Below are 20,014 nucleotides of genomic sequence, written 5' to 3' on the forward strand. Positions count from 1 at the left end.
TGTTTGCCTAAACAATTCCTGCAATTGAAATGGCCACAAAGTAACATCATTTACGAATTTTATCAGTATTCTGCGAAAATTTGGAAATGTAAAATTTTATGATATTTCTATTTTCTAACAGCTAAGAGCTGCAAATAGACTATTCAAATATATCTTCCGGTTTTAATGACAGGGTAAAGAAAATGTGCGTTTCAGACTCCTTGAGGATGAGTCAACCTCAAAAAGCACTTTTTAGCGTTAAAATATAACAACGCGTCGTTTTTTTTGAAATATGAGAAAGTATTGGCACCCCCAGACCAAGCTCCACGTCAAAGCGATGTCGAGTTTGTGTAAAATTCTTCTTTTCAATTTCATAAATTTGAGGATCTGATACCCTGTGATTTCTCTTTTGGAACAATTACGCCTCTCTTGATTTTTATCAAAATGTTTCACTTCCGCCATCAAATAACAGTGTGAACAACGGAATATACATGTAACTCTTAATAATTTCACAGACATTGAGGCAGAGCCACGTACTCTATCAAGAGGTCCTTTCAAATTACTCTCACACAGGTTGATATTTTGTAGTTCAACAGACTTCCAGAAGAGTGAGAAACGGGCGTATTTTTTTGAATAAAGGGTGAGAATTCGATCAAAAGTTGCAGCCGTTATCATTTTTTATTTTTGTCGTGCGTGCGATGACGTTAGATCGAAACCTTATGACTTCCTGGCGAAGTCACAAATAAATCATTTTTCATTTCAATTTATATTTTATTCTGTTTTTGGTCACGCAACCCTCTTATGACACGTATCTTATGCAGTTTTGGAAGCGAAAAGTGCGTTATCGTGCGTTGCTCAAATTACACAAAAATGTGTAAAAGCAGTTCTCCCGAGAGATTCATGAATTTACGTGAACTTAAACATATATAGGGTAAAGTTCATTATATATTACATATTAAAGGGACAAAGTCGGCCATTTTTCATGAATTTTGTTCGGTGCCATATATACTACTTATATTGTTTGACATGTTGAAAGATACTGAATGAATGGGTAACCATGCATATATTCGATCCCGGTTTTAGACAAATTAAATGAAACCATCGCGAAAATGAAGTAATGGTCATTGGTTTCATGTATCTTGTCTAAAACCGGGGTCGAATATATGCATGGTCACCCATTCATTAATATGTTTCAGATGTCAAACAATATAAGCAGTATCTCGTATCAAACAAAATTCATGAAAAATGGCCGACTTTGTACCTTTAAAGGTCCCTCTCAAAGCTGATGAGTCTTGGAAGCATTAGCATTTTCGGTTAATATTGGTTCCTACTTTCCTACTGTCAAGCGTCTTTAAATTCTTGTACAGCAAAGTTACTATCGAAAAGAATTGTATTGTATTGAACACACGCGTCCCGTTGACTTTTGTACAGCTATTGTATATATAAGTGACATATAGCTGGAAATTCCAGTTTCTGTTTGCATTTGGTCACATGTTATGCACATACTTTCAGGTGCACGGTGCGGATAGCATCCTCATTTGAATTTGGCAGAAGCAAGCCAAACGAAGCATACGCCGTTATGAAAGGTCCATTATGAAGACGGTCCGACTAGAAGTGTGGCGTGTTTTGTGTGTATTTTTTCTTATCAGGTTATTCATCGGAGGTAAGTATGTGTTAAGAGTGCCTCACTCACTAATATTGGCTCTATAATAGTTATCAAGGTCGTCATTCAGCGTGGTGTTATACTTCAGGGTGAGCTTGGCTCACAGAATGCAACCGATGACTATATTTGAGTGACGCCGCTGAGTGAATGGGTGGAACGTTATGATTTCGAATTTGATACAGAATTGAGGTACATGTGGCATAATCACGTCAACAATTTTGATAAAGTTGACATATTGATATCCAAATTTCTTTCCTGTAAATTAGCTCACATATAACATTTCTCTCTCTCACCGAAGCCTGCTCGAAGCCTTATGAATACGATGCTACTCTCAACTTCACCGTCAACATACAGGAAGTAAGTAATTTCTGAAATATTCGTGTGTTTTTAACTACAGAGGAAGGTTGAAGTAACGTGGATTTATATCTCTTTGACCTATGCTCCCAAAGGTTAGCTTTGTTTCGGAAGCCTTAGGTTACATTTTCTATGTGGAACTGAAAACAGATATTGCTTTCCAAAATTGTGAAATCCGGCATTGTGTCTATTTTCCTTTTTGAGGACGCAGTCGGGGTCCCTGCATCGTCAGCGTGAAAATAATGAGTGGTTATATTTCCTGGTGGTGGGCTCGAAAAACACTTCAGTTTAATCTTTTTGTAACCGGGGGCACCGATTTTAAATGAACTTCATCATTTGGTTTTCGATATAGTTATTTTGAAGGACGTATACTGTTGTAATACACTATGCATTGCTCAGACGAAGGCTAAACGCGATCTTTGCATGTAAACAGAAATGGCCATCAAAATTCAAAAATTCGTGTAAGTGAGAAATGAAAACGGGTGAAGTAAGAAGATGTCAATGACCTGCGATTACGTGCAGTCAACACTTCCCATTGAATGTATTTGCTATGCATACCGGTTTAGTATGGTGCGTAGGCCAATATTCGAACTCTCCATTTTGGATTCGTATTCCCCATTTTAGATTCGTACTCCCCATTTTGGATTCGTAAACGCAATTTTCAACTTTCGAACTCAACATTTTGGATTCGTACTACCCATTTGGGATTTATAAACGCAATGTTCAACTTTCGAACTCGCAATTTTCAACTTTCGAACTCCCATTTTGGATTCGTACATCGCACTCTCTACTTTCGTATCCACAATGTTTGAACTCCCATTGGAAGTCCCACCATCGACGTTTTTTCTTAGCGGTCTTCAGTACAGTATTTGTGCAGGCATCCCTAAGTTGCTTCAGCATAGTTAGCCACATTTTTCCTTCTTGGCCATTCTACGTCAGAAGGCGTCATAGATACGTCACATGACGTTATCGGATTTCTCTGGTCATTCCTGTGTGATGCTATATATAGATAGGGTCCACGAAAATGTGAACCGGCGCAGTGCAGTTTTTATCCTCTGCCGATCTAATCCCCGCACATTCTTCGCCGGGATAAGATCGGCAGCTGCCGATCCGGTTCTGTTGCCAATGTATATGCAGTGGTATATACTGCTGAATTTTTACTTTGTATTATAATATGTTATAGTTTTAAGAAGTGATAAAAGGTTTAAAAAATATGAAAGTCTGTCCATTCACGTGGCCATGATGACTATCGATTTAATGACTGGTTCATTTTCAGTGTCCCAACCCTATCGGACACCAATTTGTCAGACACACATAGTATATGTCAAAACATTTAAATATGTAACATCCTACTTTTGAAACGTCCATGTTTAGAGAAATGGTGTACATTTCTACCAAACTGAAGTATTTTCGGTCCTATTCAAAAACATCAATTTACATAAAAATATTCATGAAAAATATTAGAGCGGCCTTTTCAAAATCATGCGCAAAGCATAGTGTTTAGAAAACTTTTATGTGATTTGGAACAAAGCCTTTTCTGAAGAAAACATAAATCTTAGTAAATGGAATATCAACCATGTGAAAAATATCATGCATGCAGGATTACATCCAAAACTGGTGATTTAATTTCAGTAATCAATTTCAAGATGTGAACAGGGCGGAACTTCTTGCCCATTTCTGGACAGAATTTACTTATGATATCATGATACTTGTATCTGGATCTTGAGTTGAATAAATTTAATTTGAAACACTGAAAATGTCTCTTTGGCACCGTTTTAGGTTCAAGGAAAAGAAGTAGCCTTTAATAAGAATTCTCTGACGAATATTGTTATAGAAACACTCTATAAATTATGTTATAGTGACTGCATTTCAGCGCACCTCGGTAGTATTCATTTTAGGTATAATTCTTACCGCAAAATTTTTAATTCAAAGAGGACTTAGAGAAAAGGCACGAGCACGATCTTATCGCCGACAGGTTCGCGATGGTAATGCAAAAACAAGCAATTTTTATTTTGCAACATTGTATCCATTACCATCCAGTAGATTTATGCTTGACACGGCCCATATACAAATGGAAAGCCTACCTAATTAGCAACCCATCTGGAGTCACTTCATTGTCATTTTATGAAGAAGGATATATGATAGGAAATTTAATTACCCTTTCAGAAATCAGTTTTCAGTGCTTCCTTTGACAACTTTACCATATTTCCGATTGAAATTTGCACCTTCACAAATACCGGTAGTGAGTGTGTGATTTCTATTTATTTTTGTTTTGAACTTAAAACCACATAATATTTATGACACTTTTAATTGCTCAAAATAGATATTCCGTTATGAAAAAAAATTATTGAAGGGCCGCATCGAAAAATCTTTCAGGTAGTAGCATACAGATGCATGCTAACTGACGGTAAAATAAAACCTCTATGAGTTAGTCAAAAATGGCGAGTTAGTCAAAAATGAGATTTCGAAAGATGAAAATGGGAAACACGAATCCAAAATGGGGAGTTCGAATATTGACATTGATTACGCGCCCGGTTTAGCGTGGTTCCCTACCTTTTATTGTTTAATCATCGCCATTAAATGTCAGGTAGGTTTTAAAGTATTTGTGTCTCTCTAATAAAAAGAGACATTTTACGTATACAAGAATACTGACAAATTTTTCAACCATAAATCGCCTTTGGATTTTTGCCCCTTTCCTAACTATGGTTTAGGACTAAGGGGCACAAAATTGGCGAGTATTAAAAAAATATGATGAATAACAGTATTTTTTCTCTGTCTGGCTTGCAGAGTTCAAGGCCAGGAGAGAAAGTGTTTAATTTTCAGGACACTTTGGGAAATGACGTATATTCCTTTCATATTCTGTCAGGAAACAAGGTAAACACACGAAAATGACTTGAATATTTTCATGAGGCCGTAAACAAGTCGAAGCCCGGTACTTAATATTCACGAGTTATGAAAATAGATTTGCGGAAAAATACACTACGTTTGGTCTTGCATACTGGAATTATTTCAAATGTTGAACAGAAATTGGAAAATGAAATAGGGAACAGAAACTGCCGCACGATCAAAGGAACAAACACTAAATCAGCCGAACTCGAAGGCATGTCATTTTTTACCTACGGAAATTTGAAGGTCTTCTCTAAAGCCGCATGAATCACAGATATTTCAAACTGATAAACAAACAACATAGACTGGTGAATTGATTAATATCATTCATATGGTGTACGTCAGCAAATTCAACATTAAAATCTCTGGGTACATGTATCAGCCCCTGAACTCAGAGTTGCCGTTTACATTCCTGTAATGAAGTTATTATCAGGAATGGAATAGATTATTTACTATATTCAGTAATCGTGACTTTTCATTTGTCAATATATACTTATATAGACATAGTCATATTCAATAATTTCTTGTCGTAGGACGACAGATTTGAGATGATGCCCAATGGCATGCTGGTCACACGTGGCTTTTTAGACTATGATATAGAAACTCATTACAAGCTACATGTTTCATTCACGGTAAGGAAAAACTTCAACTCAAACTACTGCACTGTAAGCATCTACGTAAGGCCACACATTTGCGGATCTATCTATCTATCTATCTATCTATCTATCTATCTATCTATCTATCTATCTATCTATCTATCTATCTATCTATCTGTCTGTCTGTCTATCTATCTATCTATCTATCTGTCTGTCTGTCTGTCTGTCTGTCTGTCTGTCTGTCTGTCTGTCTATCTATCTATCTATCTATCTATCTATCTATCTATCTTCAAGTACAAAGTTATAATATCTGTTATTTAAAGGCCTGTGTTGGCACCAGATTGTCTCATCAGAAAATTTACCCACAAGATTACAATTTCAATGGAAAACAAAAGGCTATCACACCACCATAATCCTCTTACAGACCAACACAAAGGTGACCCCAGGGATCACGAACAGTGCATCTGCAATCTTCAGACAGAACTAAAAGGATATTTAGCTGTACAATCTCATTTATATGGTTGGGACGTACCATTCTATTTGTATACATATAGTGGGTGCTATATTTGATAAATAATATTTGTTTTGATGGCAACATTTTGAAACCAAAATTGTCGCCACAAAAGCAAATATTATTTATCAAATTTCAACACAACCTTGAAATTGAATCGTACGTCCTTACCATATAATGAGAGCGCAGAGTATTAAGTCTTCCGCATTTAGATATCTATATGCTGATCAGCAAATTTACTTCCACCCACACCCTTGTGGAAGTAATCTACATGTATTTTCTATTTAAGGGTATCTGCTAGACCAACATTTATAGTGTCCCGCAGGAAGTACAATACCAAATGGGAAACAACTAAGAATTTTCAGCTGTCATTTTCTTTTGACTACATCTGTAACAGGACACTATAAGCGTCAATGAGGCGACTTTGACGGTGACTCTGCTAGAAGAGGGCGATTGGCCACCATTTTACAACTCAACGTGTGAAACTCCAGTTTACGCAGGTCTTCCTAAAAATCCTGTAGGTGGTTCTTTATAGTGCTTTGCGCTGAAAAACTATATTGATAATTTTTAGCAGTGAAAATTGGATAAAACCTACTTTACTCAATCATTCGTACAAAACGATGTTCCCAATCTTCGTTGGTCACATCTAGATTAATACCGGCTAAGTAATAGCAAGTGTCGTACTTGCAGGATCTTTGTCTGGGCCTTCTTCTTACCAATACCTGTGATAATTATTATCCGTTTTTGCATTACATTGGCAGCTGAAATAGGATGTATAAGTCTTAAAATAAACATTAAAAGAATTAGCATTATTGACATCGTTATTTTTAATTATTTGAAGCAGGAAATCAGGTTTTAAAAATCACATGAATTTCGCAATAATTCCTTTGCAGAGTGATCATTCCTTGTTCGATGTGCAGGTAGTTATTGGCGAAACGATAGCAAGCATTAAATTAAGAGAACTGATTCGGGAATCAAACACCGACAACGCACATTGTAAGTAAATTTTAATCTATCATTAATAATGATCTATTGAATACGCAATTGTATATCGATAAGAAATTCAATAAAGAATAGCAATTATGAGTTTATTTGAATAAAGTACTGTTATAATTTCAAATAAATTGAAAAAATGAGCGATATAATATAATGCAAGGAACTATGTGTCGAGGTTAGAAAACAATAAATGGCAAAACATTAAATATCGTCACTTGGAAATTATTATACCAATATACATAACTGATACACAAGAGCATCGTATTAGCTCTCGCGCAATTTTCAAAGCTGTGAAATTTAAGTTACCCTCTCATCATCAAACAAGAAAACCTGAAAAACTATCAATAGTTTATCATTGTCGACCATTAAAGAACTGTAGCAGTTTCAAATCAAATTCGGAATCTCACTAAAGTACAATACATGACTCAGCTAATTGCACATGTCGATGTCAGTCTTTTGCTGTCACTGTCGTGCTGTAGACAAGTCTAAAATGTTGCCCATTGGATGATGTAACATCTAATGGCAAACATCGGCAACCCTAATCCTAGCTAAAGACCATGTGTGTAATCGTACTCCTCAAATCATGTTGACGTTTTTAAATTATATAAGGTGGCATCGACGTCTTCATTGATGTAGTTTATCCGTTCTCAGCCATTTGCGATGTACCATACACACTCAGCCAAGTAGAGGGACCACCACTCCGAGAACCCAAACTGAAGTTCTACAGTGGTAGGGTACGTAAAATTTTGAGGGATCTTGGCGTCTACTGCTCTGATTTAAGTCTACTATAGGGAAATATTGATTATTGAATACATGAAAGTGATTTCGTTGTATGCAAACTCCAACAAATGACATATACATACATAAGAGGTAAAGTTGAGTAAAAAGATCTAATCATAGCTCGATATTGTAATAACAAAAGATATTTTGATTCATAAAATAAGCAAAGTATTTTTCTAGATCGTAAAAAAACAACGGATATCTGTCAAAAACCTTACAATGACAAAAACAAAGACGTCATGACATTATGGGGGAGAGAGAGAGAGAGAGAGAGAGAGAGAGAGAGAGAGAGAGAGAGAGAGAGAGAGAGAGAGAGTGTGTGTGTGTCAAAAAGATATTAACCTTTCTACTCGCCATCATATGAGTTAGGCTAAGAGAGAATGAAACCATATAACTTACGCATGTCTGCTTTCCCCAGGATACGTTCCCTGAGAGATTTGCCAAGGGTACGTTTGTGCGCTCTGATTGTCTCGGGGAATTTTCGATCCGGGAAAGTTCTACAGGTGCACCTTTTGATGTACGTCTATCTGCTGACTCTCCTGTCAAAGCATTCGGCATTAGTAAAGTGGATTTAAAAGTGGTCAGTCATGGTGAGCTTAATATTTTTACAACATTGCCTTTACCTCCATTTCATGAAATACCATTTAATTTCAATTATTCTTGCTAACAGTCGAATATTGTTTTTTAAAATATCGCTTAACTCCCGAAGTCTTCCTCACTATTTGAAATGTATCAATGTCTTATTTGGTAAAAGTAAATTTTGGAAATTTGTACGTCACAGTGCATCACCACATGTCAGAAAAAATAAATCCCGGCATTAGTAGTTAACAACGAATGGATCTTTTTAGTTCAATCATTTATTCCTCTAGAGCTTTTTCCAAACCGGTAATATTATACGAGACGTAAAGTCGATAAAAAGCATACTTTGTTTGTACTCGGACATGTATTTGTCGATTTTATGGATGCATTCTATTGATAAGAATTCGTCGAAAGGGAAGCGTAAAAATAATTACCCATTAAATTTCAAAAAGTCCTTGCAGGTTCTAAAATTTATCTGTACGATTCATATAAACTGACCAGCACGATAAATTTTCCTATATATTGTCCCCTATACTGTCATGTATCGTATATGGAAACCGACGATAACACTCCTTTGAGAAAAAGTAAATACTTATCTTAAGAATTATAGCTGTCAACGTCGGCTTTGTAGTAAATCAAGTATATGCTATAGATTGTTTTTGTTTGATTACATTTTTGTTCATCCTATTACAAATTAAAGTACTTAAACATAAAAACATAACGACAAGGAAACCTCTTACATGTAATCGCAAATGCAAATTGATAATGAATCAATACTTTTCCTTCTATGCTCATTTTTGTCCCTTTATCTAAAGCGTTGTACAGAGAGCAAGGGTCCAAATACTTACTAGCTTTTTGATGAGGTACTGTCGGTATAACTACATCAATAGTGACATAAAGTCACAAACTACGCTCACAATTTTGACAAGATTCAATTACAATATCATCGTTTCATTATCAAGGCAAAGCTGTTATTGGCCTAAATGCGGCTCTGCAGTCTAATACATACATTGCAAACGGCAATGGTTATTCAAGTGTGCGCCTCGCATACTATCCACTAATGTTGCTGTTGTAGAAATATCAATTCTTATCAACGAAAGGGATATTGAAAATTCTATAACAAAAGTGTCTGGTGGCTGTAAGAGGACCAGGTTTAAGAGTGCAAAGATGTCCATGTGTGGATTTATCAAAGCTTTGAAAAGTCATCTTGTTTCATATTAGATTGGGCTAGGAATTTAAGCTAAGGAAGGTGAAGTCTGCGCAAATCATGTCCATAAAAACAGCAATGAGCTTAAATATGATTTTGCAAGATGTTATAAGAAAATCATAACTTTTTAAACATTAATTTTTCTCCCTCCTGCCAACTGCAACGTCATTCAGAATTTGATGACGGTAGACTCAACTGAGCCAATGTTGACATATTGCCATCGATGTCTAAGGGCAGTGGTGGAGTAAGGCTCTGTTCAGATAGTATTTCTTTCACTTTGAAACTCCCTAGCATTTTCTTGACAGTAAAATATGATTAGGGCTAGAAGTTTGTGATCATGATGATAGTGGCCTAACATACAGTAAGGAATACCTATAAAATGAGCTTTATGTTCTCAACAGATTCTGAAATCTACATCATTAAAAGCTCTTTATCTATTCCATTATCTAACATTGTGTTCTGTAGGCTGCCCGGAAGGTAAATATGGTATGTTATGTGATAAAGACTGCATATGTCAGAACGGTGCTACTTGCCATGGGTTCAATGGTGCTTGTAAATGCTCAAAAGGATGGACAGGACCTGCTTGTGATATGGGTAAAGGAATTTGGTTACCAAGAGCATGTGAAATCTTTAAATTTTTATTTCAGGGAGTTAATTATTTAAAGAACTAATTCAAAAATAACAACAAAGAAACAGTCAAAACTGCGATAACATAGCTTAGTTTACTAAATACTATTAGGTAGCACTTCAGTCCTGATTACCTCCATTTTTCCCCTGATGAGTATTTCCGATGGAAAAATTCACGGAAGTATATATGCAAGTATGGACGAAACGACCCCAATCTGCTTCAAGTGAAAATATGGTATTGTCATTCTCAGAAAACCTATGTTACCATCTTTAAAACTTCACTTTTGTTTAATGATGTTTATCATCATAAGTTTCTTGCTGATGTTAGAACGTTGTGTAGCCCTGAAGCAACCTAAAAAGTATGTTTACTTGCCATAGTGCAATGAGTATTGTCAAATTTACCAAGCAAATCAATATATATTTTCCTGAAAATACAATATACATTTCCTTTGTTGTGCCTCCAGGCCGTATATGGGTATTGCCTGCAGGTGCTGAGTTGTCCTACGGCCAAACGTTCAATCTTTCCTGTCATTACAACTTTGAGGTCAAATCTGCATATGGGATAGTCTGGACATTTTTCAATGGAGTATCAAGAAGAACTCTAAAGGCTCCATTAGAGCAGGTCTCTCATAAACCGCACAGAAGGTACGTCTTTTTATGTTAGTTGGTGCTATCTGACTGGAGAGAGTCATATCATTCTGATAAAATAGTTCTCTCCTTTCATATTGAAGAGGGTAATATCATATTTTTACAATTCGATTGCGGGTTTATAAGCGCGCATGACTATCATACAATGATGATGTGATCATGCGAGGGGTACTGTTCTTCTGACCTAAGTTCTGCTGAATATGGACCCCCTACGAGATTGCAGGCCGTCTCTTGGGCTGGGATAGGTCACTAATAACGTTAGTGGCCACAAGGGGCTAAAGGGGCAATCAGTAGCTTGATGATCATTATGGCCAAAGGGAATGGAATGGCGGGTGAGGTGTCTTTGTGCTGTCGCATTTCAACATGGATTTTCCATGCTGCTATGAAAAATATTCCTATTTCCTATGTCTTTAAATAACTAAAGCATCCAACTTTCTTAGAGGTGATGAAGCTATTCGTGAACCCTTTATCTTATTAACATGATCAATATCAACTATTTTGAACAAGTTGATCCTCTAGCAGACTTTGGTGAAATAGATGATATTGTAGTACAAGTTATCATCTTGCAATCGATGCCCTATTAGATTTACCCTAGAAATGTGCTTTGCCATTCTAAGAAAGCGCCATTCCAGTTTGATACAAAACTCAGAGATATCACTTTGCTTTCTGAGAGACTTGTATACATTCTCTCATCAGACATTTTCTTTACACCTATTTTATCGGAATAACGCCACCTTCTGCTGTTGAAGAGGGATATATCGGATGTTAGATTCTGTTTTTGTCATCGGTGACTTGGTTACTCCGCAATGGCCATCTTCACCTGCTTTACCTGTACTGATTTCTGCATAACACTGACTGTCCTTATCAGTATCTTTTCGCTAATCATAATCATAAATTCTTTGTTGTTGATTAAAATACCTCTCAGCATCTTCACAAACTTGTTCTAAACTCGATTTTGCCTTTCTCTTATCTGTATAAGACCTTCACTTCTAAAGTCATACTTTTCTCTTCTCTTTTGCATTGACTTTGACTTGACAACTATTGTCCAAGCATTGAAATATCATGTAAATCCCCTCTAATGAGCCCTGTAGCTGATACTGCCAGACGTTACTGCTTGTGGCTTTTATTGAGTCACTTTCAGCATCTGGACCTTTAATAAGGTGTACATTTTAAGTTCTATTCTCTGTCTGCTTCAGCAGCATTCGGCCTGCTGCCTAGAATGGAGTCACTTCCGTTAACGTAGACCAAATTGCAAATGCATCGTTTGTAATCTTCTACAATAGTAAACAAAGTATTCATCCTTTCTTATTTACATATTGGGTAGTAATTAAAGCAGCGTAAACCCTCTGTAAGTAGGCCATGCACACTGTGACTTTTTTAATTCACTTGTGAAAACGAAATCATTCTTGAGCTCGAGACTTGGTTATCGTACAGAGTCAATCACGATTTCTAATGAGATTAACCTCGGAACATTCTTACCTGTTATGTTGTTACTGATACAAGCTCAGATAATCGCTCCATATATTTGAAAGGCCTTTTAGTTGCCTTTTTTATTCCAGCTCTTGGCTTTCTCTTATTTATTATTCCAATCTCATCCTTACTTATGTCTTTTGCACCTTCACAAAATATCTTGTTTCTTCCCTCTCTGCTGATGGCTTCTGATGCTGATGCTGCTGCCAAAGAGGCGATTAATCAGCTTTTTGAATGTGCACGGATCGGATCTGGCCCTGCAGACAGTGCTTGCGGAGCCTTCATTACGGCGTCCACTGACAGTACTGCAATTGTAAAAGGGAATGGCACATCATAGTTATTCTCATTTTGATGATAGTCTTTTCATTTCATGGACTTCTTTTTGTAGCCTTTAAATTTCAACATCATCATTATAAGTAATTTCAAAGCGTGAGTGACATTGTTTAATATCTTGTTATGACCTATAGCTTAATCAGTGTTGAATTACCTCTTTCCAACATGGAGAACCTACATTTTACAGCAAACATGTTATTTGCAATATCGTCATGCTAAATTTTCAATAACCAGGATTCCAAAAAGTCTACTGTTTTGTTGATTCTACAATTAATGATTGCCGAATAGAATCAATAAAACCTTCGTTATACTTAATATTCTTATTAATGATCGTGTCTGATCTGACTCTTTCAATGGCATTATTCGAAAGTGTTGAATATGCTCAAATAAGGAGCCTTATTTTGCCATTATTTTGAGAAGCTAATCCGCCACTTGTAACATCCCTCTTTCATATAGCTAGTGCGTGCATCGGTAAGTTCTGAGCTCTCTATGAATTACTCTAATGAAATAAGTTTGATTCCCCATGCGATGAGACAGCTCGGTGCACTTAGGCAGCTCATTGGTCAGTTACCAGTGGATTAGTAAGGTTAGTTGTCATCATCGCCGACTTCATTATCAGCATCCCTTGAACAAATGCCTTAAGATCAACCAAAAGAGTTAAAGACTTCAACTAGTGAAGGACTGAGTTGCCTGACGGATATAGAGCCTGGGGCTGAGGAATGGCATGATGAACGAGTTAAAGAACGAAAATTTTATGATTGGTTTTAAGCCATATGTGACAAAGTATACCTGTTGGGAAGATGGATACCCTAACAATCTTAAAAATATTGAACCGCTCGAACAAACTGTGGTCGGCTTAGCATATGTCATCAAGGCGTGTGTTAGAAAGAAGATTGATGCATAAATCGTTTTCAACTTTCCCTTCCCTTTGAATAATAAATGGTCAGTTATTTATTTTAATCAAACATCTGTCTTCTTATCTTTCAGTGAACTGACAATAACTCACTTCGATGGAGATCGAGTTGGTACCTACCGATGTTCAGTCACCGATCAAGATGGAGTGGAATACACTGCTGAAGCTACTCTCACTTATGCGGGTGACTACTTGATATTTTTGTATCTAATAAGTGAATCTGATAGCAAACATAACGCATACAACTGTATTGCACTGGTTTCCTCTAGTTTTGTTTGTAAAAATTTGGTCTTTAAGATTACATAGTCTTATTTCTACAGTCCATGATGAAAGTAAGTGTGTGATGACTGTGACGACTGGTGATGACGAGTAGATTATAGATAAATTTATTTTCATTCAAAAAGAATAATGACTGAAGGAAGCCATCACTGGTGAAAATCGTTCTGTTGTATCGATCGGATTATAATCGTATATGATCTCATAATGCTAGTACTCAACGGCATGAAAATCGAAGGGTATCTCTCAAACTTCTAAAACTTTCTACAATATTATCGCAACGTCGCAACGTACTCCTTTATTGTATATGATGGATTGTCTTTGATCAAAAAGATAGCAAAATATTACTTCTAATTATGTGGCAGATAAGATGCCTTACCTAATATATATATATATATATATATATATATATATATATATATATATATATATATATATATATATATATATATATATATATATATATATATATATGAGCAGGGCGTAGATTGATGTCTTCATCGGACTGGCAGAGTGCTCCATAGTTGAACTAGAGCTATAGATAGATGAAAGTCCGGAGCTGGATTATTAGATTAAAACATTTATTCGCTACTCAGAGTTTCGTGCATCTTACGATGCACGAAATTTTTTGCCATCAAACATGATGCCTGATGACTGCATCGTAAGATGCACGAAACTCTGAGTAGCGAATAAATGTTTTAATATAATAATCCAGCTCCGGACTTTCATATATATATATATATATATATATATATATATATATATATATATATATATATATATATATATATATATATATATATATATATATATATATATATATGTATGTGTGTATGTATGTATGTATGTATGTATGTATGTATGTATGTATGTGTGTATGTATGTATGTATGTATGTATGTATGTATGTATGTGTGTGTGTTAGTATTTATATATTTATGTGTATTTAATAATTATGTATTATACAATTACAGCCTCTTCGAAGCCAGTTGAAGGAGACGCTAACTTTAACTTCACTGTCTACATACCAGAAGTAAGTAACCCCGAAATTATAAGTGTTCTTTCAACCGCAGAAAAAGGTAGAAGTAGCCTGAGTGTAGAATTTAAATGTTCTTCACTTACGCCTATAAATCTTTGATGTGATGTGGGCATTTTTGATTAATTATTAACACTAAATTGTTAACAACTTTAGTTTCACAAGGTCAGTAAAAGCTTCTTTTTACACATACAGGGTTAATGATTAACATTTATTGTTTTTACGTGTATTGTTTTGAAGTCTTTCAAACTTTAGTTTGTTTTTGTGAACAGGTAGAGATTTTGGTATTTTTTGCCATCAAAAGCCAGTAAAAGTTCAATATCAACTTATTGCAACTATAGATCGCGAGATGCAAAGAGTTTCTAGAGTTGCTTTTCGATAGAATTATATTTAAAATCGTACTATTGTCTAATTCTTAATACAGAACTAGCAATAAGAAGTACAGTGCGTGCTATCAAAAGAGGCTTTGATTACATGCTATCAAAGCACACATCCTTTTTGGTTATAATTAGCTTGTTATCTTAAACTAAAATCATGAGTAACTTTCCAAGATCCAACATGTACATAGTTGACAAATAGCTGCCTGATGACTGTAATGTATAACACAATTTTAAACTGTCTTGTAGAGCTCAAGGCGTGGCGAGGAAGTGTTTAATTTTCGAGACACTTTGGGAAACAACGTACATTCGTTCCAGATTCTGTCAGGAAACAAGGTAAATATGTGAAAATTGATAAGGTTTCTCAGGAAACGTTGGAATGTCATTACTTTTATCCATGAGTTCCAAAATAGGTTTTTAGAAAATGAATCGTTGCAGGTTTAAGCGAAGGCGGACATTTATAATGGATAAAGAAGTCACGCCCAAATCGGTTCTGCATTATGACGAAATAAGGTATTTTGCAATGATTGTAGTCTATTCGAAAAACAGAAATTAAAAATCAGCAATGTTTTGAGGAAAAAGGAAACTTGGGGGAAAGGAAAAAGCTGCAAGATCCTTACGACAAATACATTTATTACTTTTTTGGTGCAGGCCTAGCAAAATTAGCCAAACTTGTAGGGAACTCCTTTTCACTTGAGAACATTTCAAAGGTCTCTTTAAAATACCCATACAGATATGCAGTAATAAGCACATTTATTTCGAACAGATAAACCAACAAAGTAATCATAATAAATGTATGATGTAAATAATATGTTTATAAAATGAACAATTTGAGACAAAGCTACCAAGCAAGGAACATTAACAAGTTTCAGTCAACAGTTGTCTTCCTTTGGGATATTACCTCGCCCGAGGTCGTTGGGATACCTGAACAAAGTAGAGACTCCCAGTCTTCAAAGTTAACACCCGTGTATTTCATACGAGTAGAAGTCACATTTCGTCAGGGATAGCGCTACAGTAATGGAGCCCTCATCTGTCCCCGTGCTCAAGCTTCCAATATTATCGAAATAAACACATAAACTAAACTACACATAAAAGGGTAGTTTCGATCATACGATAGATATGAATTGAAGACAAAACCATGAATCCAATCACTAGCATCAATACAGCTGTTGGTGTTCAATTGACATATCAGAAATAATATTTAAAAGTCATGTTTCAAACCAGTCAGATGGAAGTCTTGTGTTCCTCTATTAGAATAATTATTTTAATCATTTTTAATATCACTTAAAACATATTTCGTATCAAAACTTCAAGTATATCCTCGTTAAAGGTAATATATTGGCTTCTCTTTGCAATAGCCGCCAATCTGGTTTTTATCAGGATTGTATCCAAATCGACTCATTATTTAGATCTTAATGATTTAATTAATACCATATAGAGCTCAGCCCTTATTGTCGCCCCAGAGGTTATAATTAAAAAATTTATTTACGTATGACGATGCACAGTCCTCGCTTACATGGTTAATAATAGTATCGATTCATGATAAAAAAATAAGTAAAAATAATTGTCATGTGCTATGTACATTAGTAGTGCCACTACAATTTGCATGGACAATAAATTCAATCATCCAGTTTACTCAGTAACCCACTGATGCGCACTTGTCACTGATACACACTTGTCAGACCCGGGTAGGTATAGATTTCCTATTTAATTTGTCAAAATGTTGGCCATGATTGGCAATTTTTGTACACCACACTTTGCATTTTCAATGATAACAACCCACTGTATTCTCTAAGGTAGTTATTATGCCGTCATTATCGTTGCAACAGCAACTGTGCTGCCCAGCGTCCAGTATTGCAAGCCCCATGCTAAAGATTAACCTTTTCTCATAAAATTGGTAGTCCACTTGGGCTGCCATTTTCTAAAGTCTGTAGTCCAATAACAAAGGCTAGAGGCCAATACGTTATTTTTATTCAGGAATAATTTTCATTAACCCGATGAAAAAGGAGTATTTTTCAAGATTCTGCCTATGAAGTGAATTTCTCGTCATTTGTGGTCGATACTTGCAGACCTTACCTTGCTAAAATTGACCAATATGGGTTTTCTGAAAGGAGGAGACATAATATCTGCATAATTGTGATTGATACAATATGATAAAAATTCAACGAAATTGCATTTTCATTGGCCATCATTTCCTTTGCCTGTCATCCCAGTACATCATTTCAGACATGCAACGTTGTTGCAAAAATTCAAAGGCACTGTCGCCTTTGTAATTTGCATAACAAATGCCGTAAGTTTAGAAGCAGGTTCGAACTCACAACATACGTGCTGCAGCCAGCCACTTTGCGGAGAAGCCACAGACAGAACAGCTCGGCCAAATCCCTACTCTCAAAAGAGAGTGGTTCAATAACCGAGCTAAGGTGTTACAATTTTTCTGAGTGCGACCCCTCCACACTCTGTAGAGTTCGTACTCACGCTTGTAAACTCGCTATCACACATCGCACACAAACTTAATTCAAGCAATGAATACATTGCTTAAACTGGGCGAAATACAGCCTCGTAGACATATTTTGTCCATTAGCAGAGCTACCAACCTAAGGTAGACAATACGGTGTTAGTTTCCAAGCGGGTTCGAACTCACAACAATCAAAGCACCTTTGTAACAGGTGTATATCTGTGAAGTATCCCTATATTACAATAAATCGAAATACCCGCATATATGCCTTTCGTTTATTTTATTGATACTTATTAATGCTTTTTTCCATTCATTAATAGCTACATATGGTTGGTGCGGCTTTCTAGTTTGTATAAGACTCTGCTCCATGTAACCATTGAGTCCAAGTCTGACGTTCATAATTGCAATAGATGAAAAGTTGCATTTTTAAAAAAATCACATCAAGTGTTCTCCTTGGGTGACCGCCATTTACAAGCATCCGAAATATAAAAGTGGTCGGCTGGTTTTGATCACCGCTTTGACGAACAGCTCACTGTATGTTCCAGAGCTATCAGTTCGGTTATATCGCCAAACAACATGGTTCCTACGCAATTATCGTCAGAAATCATGAAGATGAACTGCCTTTTTCATTATCAGTATCGTTTATAATTTCTTTTCGTAGGACGACAGGTTCAAGATGAGGCTCGATGGCATTCTGGTCACAAATGGCTTTTTAGACTATGATATCGATGCTCAATACGAGCTTGAAATTTTATTCATGGTAAGTTACTAATAAGTTACATACACAGGTGAAAGTATACACATATCCATGTAAATATAAATAAATATAAATATGTAATTCTTTGATTTGCGTCGAATCGTCCATTTTCAAATAATATAAAATGGTGTACGATCATAACCTATGAAAAGTTTATCAGTACTTTTGATAAACTTTTGGCCTTACCCAGAGAGAGCTCCGGGGATTAGCCTTACAATCATTTGGCATTTCAGGGGCCAATGTTCCAGATGACGTGACCAAGGGTCGCGCTACTTATTGCCGATGTCGTTCATTCAAAAGACAGATTTTGTTGAATTGCTATGTCGCTACACGGACAAGCTCTACGTAGGTAGCTTTATCGAGCCATTCTAAGTACATGTAAAATCAACACTTACCAGAAGCTGTTGGCATTGAGGTATCGAAATGCAAAATCAGCGAGAAATCATGAACGCCAGGCTGAAGGTGTGTTTTCTCAAGCTAGAGAGAATCTTGACGGCCACTACAAAAGATGTTGTATTTTGCCTTCAATGCAGCTCTGGATGCTCCTTTGTTTATTGGATTGTCTTTGTTATGATATGAATTTTGTCGTTAGTTCTTCTTCAGGTGGAATGCGATTCGGGGACAGATGTTAGAACTCTCAAAAGTTTATAATATTATCTTTTGCTACCACTTGCTGTGCTCATTTAGGGGCTTGTTGAGTTAAAGTCTAACTGGCTTAGTTTTGTAAAAATCGGGAATTTGTTTACCTTCATAGAGATTGCACAGGGATGGTGGCCATTTTGAATTTTGAAACATCGGTAAATATTTGGTGATTTGTTTCTCGAATACCAAACTTTGCAGGCCGACTCCTGATTCGTATTCTTTATTGCGAGTGAAGTGGTCGAAAGATTGATCTAGGAAAGAGCCAAAGTTTGAGTCGTTTATCGAGGCGCAAACTGCCTTTAATCATAGAATTTATTAATAAAATATGTGCCACACATGAAATCAGCATCACACACAACCTGATGGCGTTTGCCTCAAAGCGTCATGGGATATAAATATTGCAGCGACTTTGTGTATCAGGGAAAAGGCTTATACAGTAGACTTGCCACTTGTTAACCAGGAAGCCACTAGCTGCTACTTCGGGGTCAAATCGTGCATCTAAACAGTGTGCTAGGATATTTGGTGATAGAATCTTGGTGACATCAGTATGTTATGCTTATATAATGACTTCACTTTGCTTGGTGAGTATCACCAATCAAATAAAGTAATTATTCAAAGAAACCCCGTAAACCTGCATCCCTCGCTATTTCGACTATGAAACGTATGCTTATATTGAACACCTATTACCTGGTCATGAGGGCTATAGCGCCCGTCTATTACCCCGAGAGGCCGTGCATTACCAGAAACACATCGCTATTCCCCGAGGCCGTAGGCCGAGGGGAATAGCGATGTGTTTCTGGTAACGCACGGCCGCGAGGGGTAATAAACGGGCGCTATAGCCCGAATAAAGACCAGGTTATAGGTGTTTTATAACACACCACATGCTCATGACGTTATCATTGTTTTTATGTGCTTTAATGTATTCTAAAC

At 36.2% G+C, this 20,014-nt stretch overlaps 1 protein-coding gene across 1 annotated transcript in view; it reads left to right on the plus strand.

The window, feature by feature from the left end:
* The first annotated feature begins 1,455 nt into the window (after nt 1-1,455).
* The window catches only part of LOC139133501 (uncharacterized), a 44,953-nt gene continuing 26,394 nt past the window's right edge, over nt 1,456-20,014 (plus strand). Inside the window, exons 1-14 of the mRNA XM_070700135.1 lie at nt 1,456-1,642; nt 1,941-1,999; nt 4,784-4,870; nt 5,416-5,514; nt 6,387-6,506; nt 6,883-6,985; nt 7,595-7,719; nt 8,184-8,355; nt 10,017-10,145; nt 10,643-10,823; nt 13,617-13,726; nt 14,792-14,850; nt 15,480-15,566; nt 18,347-18,445. Coding sequence (XP_070556236.1) covers nt 1,573-1,642; nt 1,941-1,999; nt 4,784-4,870; nt 5,416-5,514; nt 6,387-6,506; nt 6,883-6,985; nt 7,595-7,719; nt 8,184-8,355; nt 10,017-10,145; nt 10,643-10,823; nt 13,617-13,726; nt 14,792-14,850; nt 15,480-15,566; nt 18,347-18,445 — 1,500 coding nt within the window. The 5' untranslated portion in view covers nt 1,456-1,572. The remainder of the gene's footprint in view (nt 1,643-1,940; nt 2,000-4,783; nt 4,871-5,415; nt 5,515-6,386; nt 6,507-6,882; nt 6,986-7,594; nt 7,720-8,183; nt 8,356-10,016; nt 10,146-10,642; nt 10,824-13,616; nt 13,727-14,791; nt 14,851-15,479; nt 15,567-18,346; nt 18,446-20,014) is intronic.

The sequence above is a fragment of the Ptychodera flava genome, chromosome 5 (genome assembly GCF_041260155.1).
Source record: "Ptychodera flava strain L36383 chromosome 5, AS_Pfla_20210202, whole genome shotgun sequence".
In the NCBI taxonomy this organism is placed as follows: domain Eukaryota; kingdom Metazoa; phylum Hemichordata; class Enteropneusta; family Ptychoderidae; genus Ptychodera; species Ptychodera flava.